The sequence below is a fragment of the Rhynchophorus ferrugineus genome, unplaced genomic scaffold (assembly GCF_030347505.1).
Source record: "Rhynchophorus ferrugineus isolate W39M unplaced genomic scaffold, kcgeb_rfMv2 rfM5, whole genome shotgun sequence".
Lineage (NCBI taxonomy): Eukaryota > Metazoa > Arthropoda > Insecta > Coleoptera > Curculionidae > Rhynchophorus > Rhynchophorus ferrugineus.
Genome location: NW_027472584.1, coordinates 7,774,904 through 7,797,074, shown reverse-complemented (window position 1 = coordinate 7,797,074; position 22,171 = coordinate 7,774,904). Strand labels below are relative to the sequence as shown.

General features: G+C 31.1%; 1 protein-coding gene across 4 annotated transcripts in view; it reads right to left on the bottom strand.

The window, feature by feature from the left end:
- LOC143197618 (Kv channel-interacting protein 4) overlaps window positions 1-22,171 on the bottom strand; it is a 253,188-nt gene that overhangs the window by 114,594 nt on the left and 116,423 nt on the right. For all 4 annotated transcript variants that reach the window (XM_076406188.1, XM_076406187.1, XM_076406185.1 and 1 more), the window contains exon 2: window positions 17,631-17,755. In XM_076406188.1, the coding sequence (XP_076262303.1) occupies window positions 17,631-17,755 (125 nt within the window). The remainder of the gene's footprint in view (window positions 1-17,630; window positions 17,756-22,171) is intronic.

The following is a 22,171-nucleotide window of genomic DNA, read 5'->3' as shown; positions in this document are numbered from 1 at the left end:
GGAAGTCGCTCTAGAGTATTGACTAGTTTTTCGGTAGGTTTGTTAGGATAGGTTATTGGACCTGGTTGGATTAATTAAGCGGGACCTTCAGAAAATTGAGGACTGATTGTGGATGGTCTAATAGATTGTTTTTCAGTTGATTTAAAAGGCCATGGTGGGTCCTTACAGGGGACAGATGATTACATTCGTATATGGTGTGGGCGATCATGAGATGTGTACCGCAGTAAGAGTATAGAGGTCTGGGTCCTCTCGACATTACAAAATTATGTGTGTAGTTACAATGGCCGATCAATAATCTATTGATGTACGTTTGGGATGCCGGTTAAAATCTAAGGATAGTGCTGTGTAAAAATGGACGTTAAAGGCCACAGCTTGTTGTCTTCTTCCAGAAAGCCCCACTCTAACTGTACCTGTGCACTGTGTGTGTATTGTTAATTTTTGTATTTATTATTGTATATATAGTATGTGTATATCCTTACTGTCCACTGTCATTCGGTATAGATGTCCGTGGGCGGCGTTATTTACCAGTCTGTCAGCTTGTTCGTTGCCTGGAATAACTTTGTCACTTGGAAGATAAATTTCCAAAAAATGGATATAATCATATGATTAGAAGTAACGTAGTAGATCGATAGTAGTTTTGGCCAGTTGATGTTGATGTGTTGTATATAGAAGAAGAGATATTCATGAGGAAGCAGTGTACGGTAACCGCTTGCGCTGACAAACTGGAGGTATGTGGAGGTAATTTGTAAATTTCTCGTGCGACTGGGCTGTCTATAGCTGCTTCCACATCTGCATCTGACGTGGATCCGTCCATGTAAATTATACGGTCTGGTGAGAGATCGAAAAGAAGTTAGAGGAAGTGTTGTTGGATGACCGATTGAACAACATATTTTAGCGATGTATTAATGCTGACTAAAGGGGTTTTCCACGTAGATCTCGAAAGAAGCCTATCGACCATTGCAGGAAATAAAAATAAGTCCAGGCTATGGATGGAATTAATTAAGTTCCTTGCGATTTCAAAATTCTTAGATTAATGCGATTATTCCTGTTGTCGACAGCGTGGGTACACATACAGAAAAAGTCTGATGTGTGAAAGTTGTGTTGGCCGGTTTGCTAGAAACTTGATTATATTAAGGTATTTGGTATTGGTATTTGGTATTTGATTATGTTTGGTATTTGTTATACCTTGTCGAATTTTGTACTCATGATTTAGTGACAATCACAACCATAAAGTCATTACCATGTTTTAGCAGGATTCGAACTCGTGACTATCCCAAAAGCAGGAGAACTGTCCTATCCCTTTGACCACTATGTCAACCAAACCGGCATAAAACAACCAAATTTATGAATGAAAATTTGATTGTTCAAATAAATTCTGGGGTTGTTTGGTATCAAGATAATACTGATACTTTAACATCAAGGACCTTTACATGCAGTACCTTACATGCAGCATTGTAAGATATAAGAAACCAACTGCTCTAAAAAAATATTTAGTAAAAATCGGTGCTATTCATATAAAAATATAACTTAAATGGATTAAGAGAAGCTTATATAAACACGAAGTATAATATTAAATATTTTATTAAATTGGATTAATATATAACATAAAAAGCAAATAAAATTCTATGAAAAATGTGAAAGTTATTGATTTTATGTTAAACATACAAATAAGTGAACACCGTTAACAACGTTTTTAGTGATTTTGTTATACAAAAACAATAAATCTATTACAGAAGCATACATGTTGCGGATAATATGTCTGGGATTTTCCCGGATATCTTACCAGTTTATATTTGGACATCCGTCTATTTTTCACTGTCGGATATGGTTTATATAAGATGAATATTACTCGAGTGAAAATGTTGATATCGAATAAAAATATTTCAAGTATATTTGTAATATTTTTCTTGGATATATAACATAAAATTAATATAGGAATTTCGTCATTAATGTTTAATTTGCGTTATTCAATGTAATATATAATATATAAAACATTTTATTGTTTTTTCTAATATCCCACTTTTACATAAACTTGCAGGACTTTATGTTGATTGACTTAGTCTAAATCTTGCTCTAAATTCTATATATATCCATTAATCAGAATGGATGGTGTTAAATGTTTGGCTGATTAATAGGCACATTGAAGTACATTAATACCTTTTCGAAGTACTTAACACAATCATTCCGAATTACACACCTTAAGGATTCTAAAGGGTTATCGCGCAGTATCACTTCATTAAAGATATAGTACGCAGCATCAACAGTTGAATGATGGTTACATTAGACTTGCTAGCAGTACCCCATAATTCGATTCCATATGACCAAATGGGTTTAAGTATTGCTTGATATAGTAATACCTTGTTATTTAATGATAATTTGGATTTTTGCCTGATGAGCCAATACATTTAAAACATGTTCTTCTACGCATGGTAAAATTACATAGGTAGGTTTTTTTTCATTTGATTTAATTCTCCATGTTTTCAGTTATAGTTGTATTTTATTTAGGTGTGTTTGGAGGTTCTTTGATGCTACCATTAAATCTTCGTATGATAATAAGAGTCTCATGTCATCTGCATATGCTATGTATGTAGTGGTTTTTGAGGTCGGTATAACAACTATATATAGGAGATACAATATCGGATTTAATATACTGCGTTGTGGAATATATATTGATGTAATTCAGTGTGTTCGTTGTCTTGTTTTATGGTGAAATGTCTATCTGTGAGATGAAAGTAAGCAATTGTGTATTAATCTGCAACCCTGTGTGCCACAGTTTTGGCTATGAAGTCTAAATCTTGCTCTAAATTCTATATATATCCATTAATCAGAATGGATGGTGTTAAATATTTGACTCTACGCACTTTACTACTGGGTCGAACTTTTGGCTGATTATCAAGCACATTGGGGTACATTAATACTCTTTCGAAGTACTTAATACAAACATTTTGAATTACACACCTTAAATATTCTAATGGGTTATTGCGCAGTATCACTTCATTAAAGACATTGTACGGAGCATCAGCAGTTAAATGATGGTTACATTAGACTTGCTAGCCGTACCCCATAATTGGATTCCATATGACCAATTAGGTTTAAGTATTGCTTGGTATAGTAATATGTAATATTTAATGATAATTTGGATTTGTGCCTGATGAACCAACACATTTAAAACATGTTCTACGCATGACAAAAATTACATAGGTAGAGTTTTTCATTTGATTTTATTCTGTTTTGTTTTCAGTCACAGTTGTATTTTATTTAGGTGTGTTTGGAGGTTCTTTGATGCTACCGTTAAATTTTCGTGTGATGATAAATGTCACATGTCATCTGAATATGCTATATATGTACCGGTTTTTGGGGTGGGTATTTCAACTATATATAGGAGATATTGAACCAATTATACTGCGTTGTGGAATATATATTGATGTAATTCAGTGTGTTCGTTGTCTTGTGAGATAGTAATTGAAAGTAAGCTATTCTATATTAATCTCCAACCCTGTACGCCACACTTTTGGCCTTAGAGTCTAAATTTATTCTGTTCATTAGTCTATGCACTTATTACGAAACCTAAATTGATATTCTGGAATAAAATTTCATATTTCTATTATTTTATTAATCCTCTTTATGAATGAAATTTTTCAAAAATGTTGAATCTATCGGTAATAAACGTATAGGCCGTTGAGTCATAAGTCAGAATAAGTGACCATTGTATATCCATTGAACAACGTTTTAATACTTGAATAACGTATCTGCGCATACCAGACTTACTTGCCAGATTTATCTTCCTTTGACTTCTGGGTCTTTTTAAAAATTAAAGAATGTTTTCCTTAAAATTATTTTAAAGAAGTTAATGGTTGTACATGTAATGTAAGTGTATTGAAGTTAAGAAAATATATATTAAGGAAATTCTATAACCATAAATCCGATTTTAACAGTTTAGTGAATAATAATTTTATTTATTACTTGAATAATATGATTTAGTTTAATTTTTGTATATTATAAATGGTAAAACTTATTTTCCGGTTGAAATATCACATTTATCCGAATCAATAAAAAATCAATGAGTTGTAAAATATAAATCAGTAACTGACAAATATCAGGGATTTGGAAAATTGTTAGTAATATGTCTGATTTCATATTACCTCTACGTTTTTATATTTCCGTCCATTACCCTTCATATTTGGTGGTGCGATAAGTTTGATTCGAATATATATTTGAAACGATATTTAATATAATTTTAGTTTTTATTTATCGTTGATTTATTTATCATTTAATGAGAAATAATTGGTTAAAACATTAAATTAAGTTATAGTTAATTAAAATTATAATTTTGTAGTTGTTTTGAAACACTAAGTAAATGTTGATCTTTGTTTTGTGTAAAAATACATTACCAGTGCTGCAACTTTTCAAGTTACCGAACTACATCCGCGCCATTAAAATTTATGCTAGCGTGACTGAGGAGCATTTCCTTTTCCGAATTAAGAGAAGTTAAATACACATTTTCGCAAGTTCACAATTATTATGCCTGTAATTAACACCACAAATGATGTCACAACACCACTACATGTGTTATTATAGGATACATTAAATATTAATTAAAATTATGTTGGTTAACATAAAAATTACGCTGAAAATGTTCTCATTACATCTTAAAATAATTTTAAAAAATTGTACGAAGTTCATTTATTTAAATAGACATGATATAATAAATAGTAAATAGTCTTTTTGTGAACAACTATGGTTTATCTGGACTGGATCTATTGTTTAACGTAGGCTCAATGTCATAAAGTCTACCAACTGGCTAGTGACCAATTAGACATCATCCCAGAAGACATCCGGCCTTACCCAGCTTGTTTACTGCCGCAGTTTGGATGATTTTCTTTTTCGGATTTTGCACTCTTGAAAATCAGTAAGTCAGCAGCCATACCAACAGTCATCAAGTCAAGTCGTTAAATTAATCAATTTTTGTATATTATAATGTCTGTATAAAACTAAAATAGTCATGGGTATGATTAATATATCAGAAAATGGGATTTCTCTAAAAAACGCTTATATCCGTAGTATTCTTGATTATAGCATTAATAAGATGATCAGTTGTTCTCAGTCTATGTTATCCAATTCCTACTTCAATTTCGGCCTGTATTTCCTTTGACTGTTTATATTATTTTAACTGCTACTACTATTTTCATTATCTATATTTTACAAAATTATTTTCAATTTATTTCTTACCTTCAATATTTTTTAACATAAGATATAGGGAAAAGCAAATATAGAAGATAAGTAAATAATAATTCATTATGTTAAATAATACTCTCAAGAGTTTGGAAGATTTTGATTTGTAATGATAGGAGTAAGGATAGAAAAACACATTATAGATATAATCAATTATACAAGGAATATAGTAAATCTTTTAAAACTGCTGATTTATTGTATTTTAAATAACATGTTATAATAGAATATATTAAAAGTGTTTAGCATTAATATTAAAAAATGAAACGATTTTCGAAACGAAAACTTAATTTCTATTTTAATTAATTTACACAATAATAAATTAGGACTATTTTGACAGTAGAATATATAATCTATAGCCATATTAGGATTGCTGAATTAATTTGAAAGTATTTGTAACAAAACTCCAGTCATTACTTATAGAATATTTTGTATTATAATTTATATAGCAGTCTAGTAAGTTAATACTAATAGGCTATTTATTTTTATCTTAATTTTCCACGGTTTTAAATTTACAAAGTTCTTATTCTACGACAGATTCCTTGGGTTTGACATTTAGGTCACTGTCTTTAATGTACTCTGAGTTCTACGTATAACTTCACTGAATTAAATCAAATTGTTTTATTTTATTTTTTTCTACCCTATCTAGGAGCATCTAATCTATTATTATCTAGGAGCTGGAGAACCTCGAAAGTTTGTGCTAATAGAGGCTATGTTTATATCTTTGGGTATAGTCCTTAATATCGACATCGACAATTTTTACCTTCAGATCCTTATGTAGATTGTCACTACGAATATACCATGGAGCATCAGCAATATCTCACGGTATCTTATTTTGGAATATTTGTAAGATATCTTTATTGCTTTCGCTGATACAACCCCAGAGTTGAATACCATAAGGCCACAGTGGTTTCAAGACTTGTTGGTAAAGTAAAAGCTTTGTATATACTAACTTTGTACATATTAACTATATCACTTAATATATATATATATATATATATTATTTATATATATATATATAAATAGATATATAATTTAGATATATATATATATATATATATATATATATATATATATATATATATATATATATATATATATATATCTAAATATATAGCTTGAGTTCTTCACCTTCATGAAGGGGCATGCCAAAATATTTGGCTATATTTCCATACGGAACCACTTGCTGATTTATATATACTGGATTGTGCTTGATTCTTTTGTTGATGCAATCAACATATTTTGAGACCAAATTTTATAACGAGGAAGCTCTCTGTAATCATAAGTGTAGTAAGGTCTGTAGTAAATAAAGAATAACGCACACAATTTGGAAAATACAAAGCTTTAAATGTATCTAAAAATCCCCAAAATGAATATAACATATTAATATATATTGTAAATAGAGTTTAGATGGATTGACTCGAATACATTATGCCCTTTGCCTGTTCTTGAACTTGAATTCTTTCGGGAGGTAGAGATTGGATTTTACAGCATTATTAACCTCTTATTTTGATTCAAGATGATAGTGGTAGTTTATTAAGTATTATCTATAGTGACGAAACTATGCACAAAACCTATTTAATATTTTTAAAATCGTTTTTGAATATGAAATGATATGAAAGGTGAATTTATTGAACAACTCGGTAGAGATGATCACAGAAGACATCATTGTCAGATCATTGTCACCAAGAAACATATTTTATTAAAGAAATAGGAGACAGAATGGATGCTTTATATCCAAGAAGTAGAGCTTGTGTATTTTAAAAGAATCAGTAATATTCCATAAGGGGCTTTGCAGAATCTAAAGATATTTTGGTAGTGTTTACTGCCTCTTGGCCATCAGGGTTATAAGCTATTTATTAATTTTAAGAAAGTAGACTGTGTTCTTAATTATTGGTTTGTTATAATACTTTACGGTCATTTAATAACACTTATCAGCTGGCAAATAACCAACATGGAATTCCCTTCAGCGGATACAACATTATTTAATTTATTAAGTGCAAAATATAAAAGGAATTTTTAATTAAAGCTATGGTGGGGACAAATAATTGCCGAAAAACACACGTTAGAAAGAATAATTAATAATCGGACTTTATTTTATTAATTTTATGGGGTAAATTCTGGGTTCGTAAAAATGTATGGAGGCAATTGGACCGAGCAGAATTTATTATGAAATAAAATAATAAATGTAAAAAAGAAAAAAATGATATATGTCAAGGATTAAAGGCTTTTCGAGAGAGCTTTTTGTTGCTTTATTTCGTTGAGCGAATATGCGCATTAAGAAACTGAAATTATTACTATTAGGTGGGAAAGGATATGTGGAGCTTTAAGTTTCTTCGTACAATTTAGAAATCCTATTACCATTTTGGGATTTTATTTTATATCAATATATATGTAGGAAGATGAAAAAAATATTGTAAGTAAAATTTGGATATTTTTAGATAAATCAATATTGTTATGTTGAATTTAATCTTCTTAAAATATAATAATTTTGTTAAAGATAATAATTGTAATAAAATTTTATGAAATATATAATGTGAGCATATAATATTAAGTGTAAGTAATTACCTATAAGAAAAATAGACTGCAAGATTACTTTCTTCTTCTTTTAATGTTGTATAGCGTCAGTTTTCTACTGTATGTAGAATTTGTGCTGTTGTCAAGCCACAGTGTCAAGATGTTATACATCCATGTTGTTTTATTTCCGTCAAGCCGTCTATTTCTCTCTATTTTTCCTTCTAAGGTGATTTTTAACAAATGGTATTTGTTATTTCTTGCTGCATGTCCTAGGTATCTACATTTGCTTTCAGTGATTACTTTTAACAGTTCTTGGCCAGTGGTCATATAATGCAGGACTTTATACTATTATAACTTATCACCAGGTTTCAAAGGTTTGAAGCTTCTTAGTCGTTGTTATTATTATCCGAACTTTACACCATATCAAACGTATTAGTAAACAGTATTAGCCAGATTTTGCACTTTAATGTTCTAAATTTGAGCTTTTTGTTTATGCTCTCAACCTAAAAATGATCTTTCACACTTGCCTGATACGATTTCTAGTTCTTAATTCAGTTGTTCTTTGTTTTCGCTAGGAGTATGACTTACTCTCATCACGTTTATCTTCTTTTTGTTTACTTTTAAACCCCAGTTTTGATTTTCACTGTCAATTTCCTAAAATTTGCTCTAAATCTTAATCAGAGTCGGTAATCACTGCTGTGCCCTCTGTACCCTATTCCAATAGAGATTTGTGATAAAATTGATATATTCGTTGGCAAGCCTAATCTGCCAGAGTTTTTCAACTAATTTATTATATTTCATCGAACCAAAGGTCAATTCTTAGTCGATGAAATAGATATGTACGTGTTTTTGGTGTTCATAGCCTATTTTTTATTACATTCCCTATTTCTGTTTTCAATTACATGACTAAAATTAATATTGAAATATTATTAATAAAGATTGAAAGATGTTTTTATTTTACTTCTTTTGCAATAGTTTCTTCTTTTGGTTTCGATTAATCTAATCCCATTATAGTCTTCAAGTGGCAATACGATAAAAGTATGGACGAAATTATCTAATTAATCGTTAAATTCGAATTATTTATTGTATAGTTAATGTAAGTATTCAACAAACATAATTAATAATAGTATTTGTTTTAGTATATTTAAAGGAATCTACAATGTTACAAATAATATAATATAATAATAGATTGGTCGTTTGTAAAAAACTTCATAATAATAGCATTATTAAACGCTAAGTATAAATTAAATGTCGCTATTTTTAAATATATATTTACGTTGTCAAATTAAGTGTTGCATTTATAATGTTATAAATAGACAGGCTTTTGGAATTGTCACTTTTGTTTTAAATTTGCTTTAAAATATAGAGCTGATCATTTGCTGGTATCTGGGTTTTAATAATGTTATTTAATTGTTGTTAATAATTAATTAAATAAGTCTGTAGAACTCCAAATTTTGTGTTTATATTTATTTATATAAACTAAGATGCAAATGAGCTTCCCTTGAAGGGATATCTTTCTATAACGATGGTTTATATTTCGAGAAATCTGTTCTATAATTCAAAATTTCAATATATAGAAAATTAGATGATCAATTTTAAAATAAAATAAATTCAATTTAAGGAAAGTAGTTTAAAACTAAATGATTTTTTTTATTTAAAATTCATATTCATATTAAGTTTCATAACTAGTGCAGTCGGTAAGATTCCGGGGAGATTTTAAGATTGTTATCTTGTTGATTCAACTAAGTAGAATTACATTATTTTTCAAGAAAAGTAGACAGGTTCACGATAGATTGATATTTATTCCGCAGTTACTCGAAGCATTCTTTGTTGTAGTTAAGTGGAGTTCGGACAAGAGTATCGCAGCAGATACTGTGCTCACAAATACACATTATTCCAATTAGGAAACATCGAAGCTTTGAATAACACTTTTAAATTTTACTAAAAGTATAAGCTGTTCAGATAGGATAACTACCATATACTTTGTACTATTTATTGTACGATTTATACCCCACTGTATATTTGAAGACAAATAGTATTAAAGTGAATTAAACGTTTTTGTTTTAGCCCTAAAAATGATATATTCTCCTGGTTTAATTTAGGAAACATCCAAAATACACCTTAGCCAAAAGATGTATATTAAGTATCATTGTCGCTCATCCCTTTTATGATTCATTTTAGTTCTCAGAAGCTTCGAGCCAGGCAGTCCTCACTGCTCCTGCATATATTGATTGAAGTAACCCCACGTGCTCCTTAATTAAATACTGCATATATTATGTTATATAAAAGGATGCTAAATTATATCTTATTTATAACATCCTTTCCGTTTTTCTATTCCTACTTTAGTAAATCTAATCAGTGAAGTATATATAATATCGTAATTTAAAAATTGGATCTTGTGAAGCTATGACATATTTAAAATTTCGCTATACTTGATTATGTTATAATCGACGGTATCATTTTTCATGCCCGAAATATCGAACTTGAAACCGAAAATTCTCATGAATTGTTCTTATACTAATATGCTCTTTTGTATTATGTAACTACACTATCACTATATCTAAATTGTAGGTAAATTTAGTCATAAACGTAATATATACATGAAATATGTATTTTATAGTACATTATCCCACTAGCTCAGATGTAGACTATTGGAATTTGGAGGCTCTAACTGCTGACTTTATAAAACTTTTTTCAATTAACGGGTTTTACAATACTTATAGTTTAAGTCTCCTTTGTGATAAAAAAAATCATGGCACTGCTGACAACAAGACTGCAAGGAATTCAGCAAAACTAACCCTTAATTAACTTTTTAAACAACAAAGCATGATACATAATATAAAATAGCTTAATTTATTAATCAAATATTATAGTATAGTTAATTATGGCCTAAAAGTTGATATATGTCATCAACTATAAAGGGAGCTTTTTGCGTGTGATAGTGATATTTTTTAAAGACTTTATTTATCTATCTAAACAAAATTTAAAAAACGTTTAAAAAGTTTTTGGTTTTTCAATTACGATATTTGAAGTCTACGAAGACCAATTATTTCATGTACCGTATAGGTCTCTTTTATGGGTGTCATATTGTTATTCAAATTATTTAATGCAGGTTATAAAAAATGTGTTCGCCTCCACCACCGATTATCCTATTACTATAGCCTCCAAACTCCAAACACTCTGCCTAAACCTGCATTAATATTTTTTTCAAAATACCTTTTTTCCATCATTCAGTGTTTAACCATCGCTCAGTTCAGACGTGAATTCACTGACTATCCAAACCTGCGTCTCCAGGTAATACCGCTGCCATCATTTTATAATTTCAACTTTTTTATATAACTTCCAATAAATACTGGTCGCACCATGTAATCACTCTTTCATCTTACCTCCATTCACCGAGCCATATATAACAACCCTAAAGTGGGGACCGACGTGATCTTTTGCAAAATTGGATTTGGACTCGTGAATGGAGGGTACATGCAATATGATGGTACTTTTGTTCCTTCAATATTACATTCTTTCAATTATTTGTTCCTCATTAAATTTTATTTTAGTGCTGGAACAATGAGCCTTTAAATTTATTTCATTATTTTCATTTCATTTTTTTAAAAAAATTTTCCAATTTTTTTTGACAATCTTTTGAACTCTTAGAGCTTTTGGCATCACTATCAATGTTACTATTTAATCATCAGCATTTCGACTAGACATTTCTTTCGGCGCTATGTTTAAATCATAATGTCTTCCTCCGCTGGCAGTCTCAGGCATATTGGCGGACATATGGATTTGAAAGGCTTTGGGCAGCTTCGGTTCGATACCATCGTTATTTGTCTTTCCTCGATTGCCGTAACATATATGGCTACGGATTAGTCACAAGGCAGTCCCAGGAACTAGGTACCGATTGCAGTCACCGTAAACTCGTCATGTCTTCGCCGCGGTACCAGAATAGCCAACGTCTCATCGCCGAAGCTTCTACGTATCACGAAAATAAGCTACCACGTGGTCGAATCATCGAATCCCCCACAGCTTCGATTACGGGAGCCCTGTTCGAAAATTAGTTTGTTTTCAACATCATTCATGGACCACATTCAAGTACCAAAACAACAATGAAGCAACGGTATCTGTAGGACTGAAAGATATCAAAAGCCGTACCAGTGTACAACAAATTCCGTTGGTTCAACCTCATAAATCAGTTTTGGTTTATCATATCCATATGTTAAAGCTCATTGCGTTGTAGCATACTTTTTTTTTAGTATATCTGTATTTTGTATTTAATACCAATTTTTATATCATTTTTGTATTTTTAATTTTTTAATTGTATGTAAAATTCTGACACGGCGTATTGTAGCAACCTTGAGGCATGTCGAATTTTACATCATCAGATGTAGAACACGGGCAAGGTGCCAGCAGAGCCAACTACTACACGATAACGAATATCAACCCCGATACTATCTGGGAGATTAGTGAAGGGTATTTTCGATCATTTAGAGTCTGACCATCGCTCAGTTCAGACGTACTACCACCGACTGCCCAAGACGCGTCGTCAGACAACACCGCTGCCAGCCCTTTTTTGTCTATTTGTATTATCCACATTTTATATAACTTTAATGAATAACGGTCACATAATGTAAACACCACAGTTTAGTTTCATCTTAACTCCATTCATCGAGTCATATATAAAATATCCTAAAATAGAAAGCCAGCAAACTGTAATATCTTAGACATCAAATATTATTTTTCGAACACTCTTTTACAGCAGCAGTGGCTTGGGCTTCGACAGCATGCGGATGTTAGAGAATTGATTTAATATATAACTTAAGTCCTGGTCTTACCATCAGATTTCAGTCAAAATTCAAAATTGATTCATTCAGTTCATCGCTTCTCTAATTTTTAATGCCTTTTTCATAAAATAATTTCAAAAATTCTTTCCTGGAGCATTATTTTAAGGGCTGCAAATAACCTATAGTTACTGGGGCCCAAATCTGTACAATGCGGTAGGTGGCAAAGCAATTCGACGTGCAATTAACTGTTGGTTACAGAGGTTAGGAAGTGGCGTCATCTATATATTAAGTGAGGGCTTAAGTCATGTGTTATTTTAACTTACTGAATCTATGTATACTTGAAAACCTATTATAACATATAACAGGAAATATAATTAATCTATATATTGTCAAATAAATCATAAAAAGTACATATTCTCTTATCTTAATAGTACTAGATTCGTTTTATTTCTTTTGAGAATGGCAAACGCCTTAGAAGTATTAAAAGGGATGCCAGTTTGCCCCTCGTAGGTTCTAAATTTGGGGGGCGAATTAATTTCTAGACCATCAAATATGAAAATAAATCGTTTTAGTAACGGGTAGAATGGAATGAGATTATACTTAAATGGTTCCATATTAAGCTCGATAGAATTTCCATTGCCTGGTTTTCTTAAAATATGTCACGACTTTCATTCGAGCGTTTTAAATTACTTGATATATTAAGTGTAAGAAGCATCATTGAACATTCTGTAATAGATTTAAAGTTATTGGATGGTTTTATTTTAACCCCTAAATATACGATGTCGATTAAAATTCGATTATAATTTATTTTATATTTATTGTTATAAATGTTAGAATTAGTTATTAATGATTTTAATAACTAAAAAGATTTTAATAACTTCACAGGGCAACTTTTTCAATAATAATTCATGCATTATTTGATGTGATTTGTAATTGCGGGATAGTTTTCCGAAATGAAAAGTCCACTAATTGCTCATATTTTAATATTTTATTGTGAAAAGCAAGTTTTAAATTAGTATTATTACATGACGGAAATGCGTATGCTTCATTGCGTGTTGTTCATTCAGTTCATACGAAGGAAACTTACGAGAATATTAACATATTTTAAAGAAAATTAACTATACAGCTGATACTTCTTGGTCAATAAAGAGTTTTACAAAAAACATTATAGTAGAACAACAGAGGTTTGACACCTGGCAAGAAGAATATTTTGCATAAAACTTTAGTAGATCCCAAACATATAGTTCCACCATAGCTAAACCTAAATTAATGGGCCTAATGAAATAATTTAGAAAAATAAATAATAAATATTCGATGTAGATTAAAACTCGATTATAATTTATTTTATATTTATTGTTAGAAAAGTTAGAATTAGTTATTAATAATTTTAATAACTAAAAAGATTTTAATAACTTCACAGGACAACTTTTTCAATAATAATTCATGCATTATTTGATGTGATTTATTATTGCGAGATAGTTTCCCGAAAAGAAAAGTCCACTTGTTGCTCATATTTTAATATTTTATTGTGAAAAGCAAGTTTAAAATTAGTATTATTACATGATGGAAATGCGTATGCTTCATTGCGTGTTGTTCACTCAGTTCATACGAAGGAAACTTACGAGAATATCACCATAATTTTAAAGAAAATTAACTATACAGCTGATACTTCTTGGCCAACAAAGAGTTTAAAAAAAAATTATAGTAGGACAGCAGAGGATTGACACCTGGCAAGAAGAATATTATACATAAAACTTTAGTAGATCCCAAACATATACTTCCACCATAGCTAAACGTAAATTAATGGGCTTAATGAAATAATTTATAAAAATAAATAAAGCTCGTAAATGATAAGGCACTCTTGGTGGTTCAATGAGTCTTCACGTCCTTTTTTTGTACAAACATTTTGACTTTTTTCTGGTAATTTAAATGATGGGAGTGAAAAACAAAGAGATACTTCATTACGATACAAAAGAAATGGAGAAATGATAAAATACTAAAAAATAGGTGCTTAATATTTACATTTTAATTAATTTAATTTAAGTAAAAATTCTAGCTTAATAAAAACTGTGCTTTTTTCATTTTTATTTTAATAATAGAAGCAATTAATTATTATTTTATTCAACTAATTAATATTAATCTTATAAATTACACTTATTTATTTTCTTTCAATTAGTCTATATTAGCCTATAAACTCGTTTTAAAGTATTTTATTAATTTGAAACTTTATTATGAAAAATCGGTAGAATGTATTTTATTCAAGGTATTGTTCATCGATAGCCGCTACTTTTTGCCATATTTCAGGCAATTTACGGATTCCATCTCGAAAGAACGATATCTTTTGAGGGTATCCACAAACCGACCCATTATTTTAGTATACTCATAGTCGTAAGTAGTGAAGTGCCACTCGGACAGGTCTCGAATCATATGTCGGAACATATAGTAATCAGAAGGAGCAAGGCTTGGAGAATATGGTAGTTGGGGCAGTACTTGCCATTTTAATGTTTCCAAGTATGTTTTCACCGGCTTTGTAACATATGGTCGAGCGTTGTCATGCTGAGGAATTACATTGTTATGTTTTTTCTTGTATTCTGGAACAGTGCTCGACTCAAACACATAATTTGTAGTCGATAGCAATCCCTATTGATGGATTCATCCAGTAAAGTTTTCAAATCCTCGTTTTCAATTTTTTTGACTCTTCAGAACGCTCTTTATCTTTGGTGTTAAAATTACCGCATTTAAAACGTCAAAACCAGTATTCAAATGTTGATTGAAATCGCTAGAGCATGGCTGCCGTAAGTTTTATACAACGTTCGATGACCTGCAGACACCTTTTCCTTTCTGATGTAAAAAAGTGAAACTTCCCGCAAATGAGATTTACTCCGTACAAATTCAGATATTTTCAACCGACTGAAAATTGTTCATGCTCATACATCGAAAAGGACACATACTGAAGCCTATTATTTGTTTCCATTATATTTCTAATCTTTTAGATTCATATATAGTTTAGTTTGTCCCTCTGTTTTTACCTATAATTTGCAAAACTATGCTTACTGGTATTTTAACAAATTTTGCTTGACTAAAACTTTACATCATTTAATCATTTAGATTGTAGCGACCGCTACGACTCTTTAGGCCACCACGCATTCACCTGCAGCAAGTTCAAAGGTTGGCAACGCTGGTGGATTGGTGCCATGCGGTTCCCGGCTATAAAAGAGCGCCACGACGACGTCTCAGTCTTTTTTCTTTTCTCTACCCCTTTGTAACAGTACCACTTCCACAGCGCTACCGTACTTCCTTTAACTAACCTAATATCTTGTAAATTCTCCCGTCGAAAACATGTATCAATTAATATCGCAATAAACAAGTTTTTATTCAATCAGTGTTTTCAGTTCCCGTGCGAATTCCTTCCACAAAATGGTAGTGAGTGTTCGGGCAAACAATCACATCGACAGCCACACATTCCGACCGACCGACCAGACGAACATTCCTACAATTGGTGACCCCGACGTGATCGAAATGCCTAACAGGAAACCAGCTCAACATAAGCCACTCGACAGGTACTCGACACGTGCGTGGAAGGATAGCACGAGGATCGGAACACGTCAACATCACATGGTCGACGTTATCCCACGAGACTAGCCTGATGGACATCAACACATGAACACCCTTGCATCATGAAATGGGATACGTAAGGTGCCACACTTATAGGTACCCTCAAACAAATCGGAACGCCCCAAGACGAACGACATCCTGCTACAACTTCGATGGCAGCTTATCCTGTAAAACTCCTCGCTCAGGTTAGGATCCCCATCTCATAAGCAGTACCTAGGCGATTCATTGCGTAATTGCGGGTGCACTCCGGAACCTGCACCACATAGAGGTACGTTCCACAGCAGCTCCACTAGAAGGGGAGTGATGTAGCGACCGCTACGACACTTTAAGCCACCACGCATTCAACTACAGCAAGTTCAAAGGTTGGCAACGCTGGTGGATTGATACCATGCTGTTCCCGGCTATAAAAGACCACCACGACGACGTCTCGCTCTCTTTTCTTTTCTCTATCCCCTTAATATCTCTTAATATACCACTAATATCCTGTCAATTCTCCCGTCGACCACATGTATCAATTAATATCGCAATAAACAAGTTTTTATTTAATCAGTATTTTCAGTTCCCGTGCGAATTCCTTCCACAAAATGGTAGTGAGTGTTCGGGCAAACAATCGCATCGACAGCCACACATTCCGACCGACCGACCAGACGAACTTTCCTACAATTGGTGACCCCAACGTGATCGAAGTGCCTAACAGGTAAACCAGCTCAACATAAGCCACTCGACAGGTACTCGACACGTGCATGGAAGGATAGCACGAGGAACGGAACACATCAACATCACATGGTCGACGTTATCCCACGAGACTAGCCTAGATGGACGAAAACCACAGAAGCCCATTATGCATAACATCAACACATGAACACCCTTGCATCACGAAATGGGAGATGTAAGGCGCCACATTTATAGGTACTCTCAAACAAATCGGAACGCCCCAAGACGAATGACGTCCTGCTAGAACTTCGATGGCAGCTTACCCTGTAAAACTCCTCGCTCAGGTTGGGATCCCCATCTCATAAGCAGTCCATAGACGATTCATTGCGTAATTGCGGGTGCACTACGGAACCTGCACCACATAGAAGTACAGCAGCTCCACTAGGAGGGGGGTGATGTAGCGACCGCTACGACCCTTTAAGCCACCACGCATTCAACTACAGCAAGTTCAAAGGTTGGCAACGCTGGTGGATTGATACGATGCTGTTCCCGGCTATAAAAGACCACCCGACGATGTCTCGCTCTCTTTTCTTTTCTCTATCCCCTTAATATCTCTTAATATCCCACTAATATCCTGTCAATTCTCCCGTCGACCACATGTATCAATTAATATCGCAATAAACAAGTTTTTATACAATCAGTATTTTCAGTTCCCGTGCGAATTCCTTCCACAAAATGGTAATGAGTGTTCGGACAAACAATCAATAACTATTAATATATTTGTTGCTTATAATGTTTTCATTATGTTTTTATGCTAATTTTTTTCATACTACCAACCTGTTTGAATCCACGATACATCAGCTGAATCTCCTTTTTAGTAAATTTCGTTTTGGATGCTAGTTTGTGTATTTCTTCTGGCCTATATCTGGCTATGTGGATTGTGAATTCATCAGAATCGTCATCTATAAATAGAAAAAACTAAATTAATAATTTATTAGATTACAAGTAACCATAATAACTAAGAACAGAATTTCTATAGTCGGACGACTCTTTTATGTTACAAGTTGATTAAATTTCCGTTTGAAACAGTATCAATATAACTGATATTGAGATATTGCTAGAACTTATCTTATAATAGAAGCTCTCTGGGTACAATAATAATTTAGGAAACAATCATACTTCTATTTTTCCGACGTTAATAATAAAAAATCTCATTTGGAACGGTTTTTAGCATATCACCTAGTTTCACGAAAATTTTACTCCCGGGATAATAAATTATAAACAAGTTGGATGTTAGATTTGAAGAGGAAAACGAAATAAGACACCTGTTGGTAATTGATTATTGTACCCAAATTTAGCAAATTTGTTTTATAAATTAGTTTAGATAATAGATAAAATTAGTTCTAATATATATTCAAAACCATTATCAGGAATCATTAGGGAATCCAAATATTGATACAATATTATATCCAGTACAAAATCAAATTTATATAATGGATATATATTAATATTTCTTCCGTTTGTCAAAATATGTCCCGTTCTAGCAATATAGAGTTATATTTGGCTTTAGTGTTAGTATCGATAATTATTTTTTGGTAGGACTGTAAATTAATTAAGATGTATTTACAATAGATCGGGTTTGTATGATATTACAAGTTAAATTATTATATGTTGGAAACTTAATATTTTCAAGAAATGCAGATGTAGAAGAAGTATAAAAAGTTTAAAATTGAAAATTGCGATAGTGAGAAATAATAAAAATGGAATACGACCATAATAATGAACGAATTGATTGAGAAATATGACAAAGGAAGAAAATCACACGGTGATAAATGAATAAAGGTATTATTATGTAAAGAAATATAATACAAATAAAATAATGAAATAAAGGAGAGTATATAAGTACTAGTAGATGGAGAGACAAGAAGAAAATCCCAGATAATATTAAGAGTAAAGAATCAAGACAAAATTGATACCACTGACTTGACAAACTGGAAATGTCAAAGTAAGCACAATGTTGGAATTTGTAGTAAAAAAAAAAGAATGTGAGTAGAGACTGATCTCTAAAGACTCTGGAAGTAACTATTGTGCCAATAGTTAATTCAATACGGTTTCAGTTTACGTATAGTCTTTTAAAAATCAATAAAACCAAGAAAACTCATATTAAAAAAAATAGAATTGTAAACCAAATCTAGCCATCATGAGATATTACTTTTAATTATAATTAATGTTTCTGCTGAGCATTGAAATAATGGTCATTATGTAAATAGTTACATTTTAAAACTTTAAAAATTACTCAATCTTCTCAATACACTATATCTACAATTAAGCAAAACTTGCATGAATGGTGAGTTAAATTGTGCGTTTAATTACTAATTAAAAGTATCTAATTATGCCATTTAATGAACCTAACATAATAATACGTTAAATAATTTGTAGCGCATACATTTTTGGTACTTTACATAAATGCATGTGGAATATTTTATGATTATCACAGACAGCGAATATTATCAACAATTATAACATTAACACATTTTAGCGTTTAATGGTTTAACAATTATTCAATTGTGTTGAATTGGCCAGGATTGGTACGCGTAAAGAAATATCAATGGGAATTTATTTTTAAAATAGACTAATAGAATACTCAAATTATTTCATTGTTAACAAGCCAATCTATTAGTAGAAAAGGAAATTATATTCCTTTGGATGTTATTAGATTAAAGAACGTTTTATTAAGCTTAATTAAGTTGTTCCACAAGTGCATGGAAATTTAAAAATTCCTAAAACGTGTATCATATGTCTCATTAGTGTAGTGGATGGTATACAAGAGGTATGGTAAGTAGATTAGTTAATCAAGTACCAATTATTGCTCTAACTCTTGGATAATATTCGATCTATTCAGTGCAGCCAAGTAAGAAACGATGGGTTCTCCTACATATATATATATATATATATATATATATATATATATATATATATATATATATATATATATATATTATAATAATATACTAAAAAAAGGTCACAGGGATGTAAATCTGGTAAAAAAGCTGAATTTTGAAGTAATTTATACGAGTTTTTGATTTTAGGTATAGCTTTGTGATATGTGTGAGCTGATGCATTATTGTAAATTTATTCTACAAACCACGTGTCTCTTACACCAGTTTTTGCTTATAATTTGACTAAAATGTTTATTGTCTTACCCACTTGGAGGATCACTAATCACATTCGAGTTCACACTAGTCTTAAACCTAATGTTTTGATTTAGAGTTATAGTCGTATCAAAATAAAAGTATAACAATTTTTACTATTTTAAATAATTTCGGAAATTCGGAAAAAAATTGTTGAAATTCGAACAGCAGTAGTTAAATAATGTCGCGTTAAATTAAATATTATTTTGATCGTGACATTTTAGTTACTTTTTTGCGTTTAAAATATATAAATTATGACACTGAACAACCTAATATATCCTAAAAACTATTAATAGATAATAGAGTTCGTTGAAATCAAATCGGGATATCATGTTTTTATTTCGTAAATTATTTTCATGAAAGGAACAATTCAACAAGGAAAGACAAGAGAGAACAAGGAAAGAAACATTTGCATCAATGTTATAACTCTGCAGTTCTATTTGCTGAAAAACTCATTAGTATTGCATGCCGTTTTATTCGTTCACATTTATATTTGTCATTTTACGTAAACCGTGAAACTGTTTAGCATGTGGTTACATTGATTTTTTTATTCTGTTTAATTGCCATGAATTCGCTTTACATACACGGTATTTATGATAGTAAATTGCATTGTATGTGAAGCACAACTGGTATATTAGAGTTAAATTGGAACTTACTGTCGAAAAAATAGAAATTTTGCTTTCTAATTATTTAAAATAATTTTTGATGCCAATTTCAAATATCAAGATGAATTGAAAATGTCATTTAATACGCTACGATGAAAAATATTTGAGAGCCAACTAATTCTAAATAACAAACATTTCAGATATTTCTCAGAAAAGAGAAAAAAGGGCAATATCAAACCTATACGTCCTTAACAACTCGAGAGTTAAACTGACTTTAGTTGTTGCCTCATCCATCAAATTCACTGGCTCTGATTGATCTTCTTTTATCACTTATACGGTTTTTGTAAAACTCCCCAAGAAGCAGGAAACTGGTATAAGAAAATTATCGTTAAATCAAAATACAATACGTTAATTAATTATATTCTTATTCATTCGTTATTTATTATATTTGACATCGATATATTGCTTTATAACTTAATTCTTAGAGACTTTCCGGCAAATTGATCTATAAATATAATCTTGAAAACATTGTCCATTGTTTCCTATGACTTTTTCTGATATCTTGTCGAGTAAATTGCATTTTGTGATTAAGTTCTTGGTTCAATTTGTTCAATTGCAGACTGTAGCGTTTTGCAACCACCATCTGATTTTGAGAAATATTGAGTTGAAATAAACAATTGTTAAACCCAATAGGTAAATTATATAAAGATAGTTGTAACATTCCTCTACATAAAAGTAATATTATTCATTTATTCAGTCTGTATGGACGCTAATCATTGAATGCTTAAAATTGCATTTTCAACATTCATTAATTTTTTTGTTAGATGTGAAGAAATCTGTACCAGAGTCCACTAACACACTTTTACACAGTACACACTTTTACACAGTAACACTTTTAGAAATATATGGTGATATTGATCTATCACACCCTAATTGTAAGGACCAAAGAAGTTCGCACAAAGAAAGAATAACTTTTAAAAGCCTTAACAGTTGATTAATTAAAAAACTCCAAGCATTTATATGCGTTGGGAAAGATCCAAAAAGAGAGAAAATATCTACAATGCCAAGCAAAAAAGCCTATATGGCTATGGCCTCTTTATATATTATTGCATTTTTTAATATTCTATATGTGTGTTGGCCATTGGTATTGTCCAATGAAATTAAAATAATCCCAAGAGTAGAAAGTCATGGGTTAGTCCAGGAGGGCCATCTACATTGACACCAAAGTAGAATATAAATAGTAATAAGTTTTGCTGTGTAAAGGGTACGAAAAAACCAAGGTGTAATATATTATCAGCTGATAAAATTGTTTGAAAGTCTTAAAACAATACAATACATTCAATATTTAGAGATTTTTGGGTAAAGTAAGTTATAAATATATTCTTCAAACAGAGACCATTATTTTCTATTAATTTGCCTAATTTCCTGCCTAGTAAATTGCTTTTTATGATCAAGTTTTTTTCTTAATTTATTCAGTTGTTGACTGTAGCGTTCCAGTTACCTTCTGATCAGTTTTGAATAGTTTTTCCTTCTTCATGTATCACTTAATGTTAAAAATATTAAACCACGTTCTTTGAGTGGA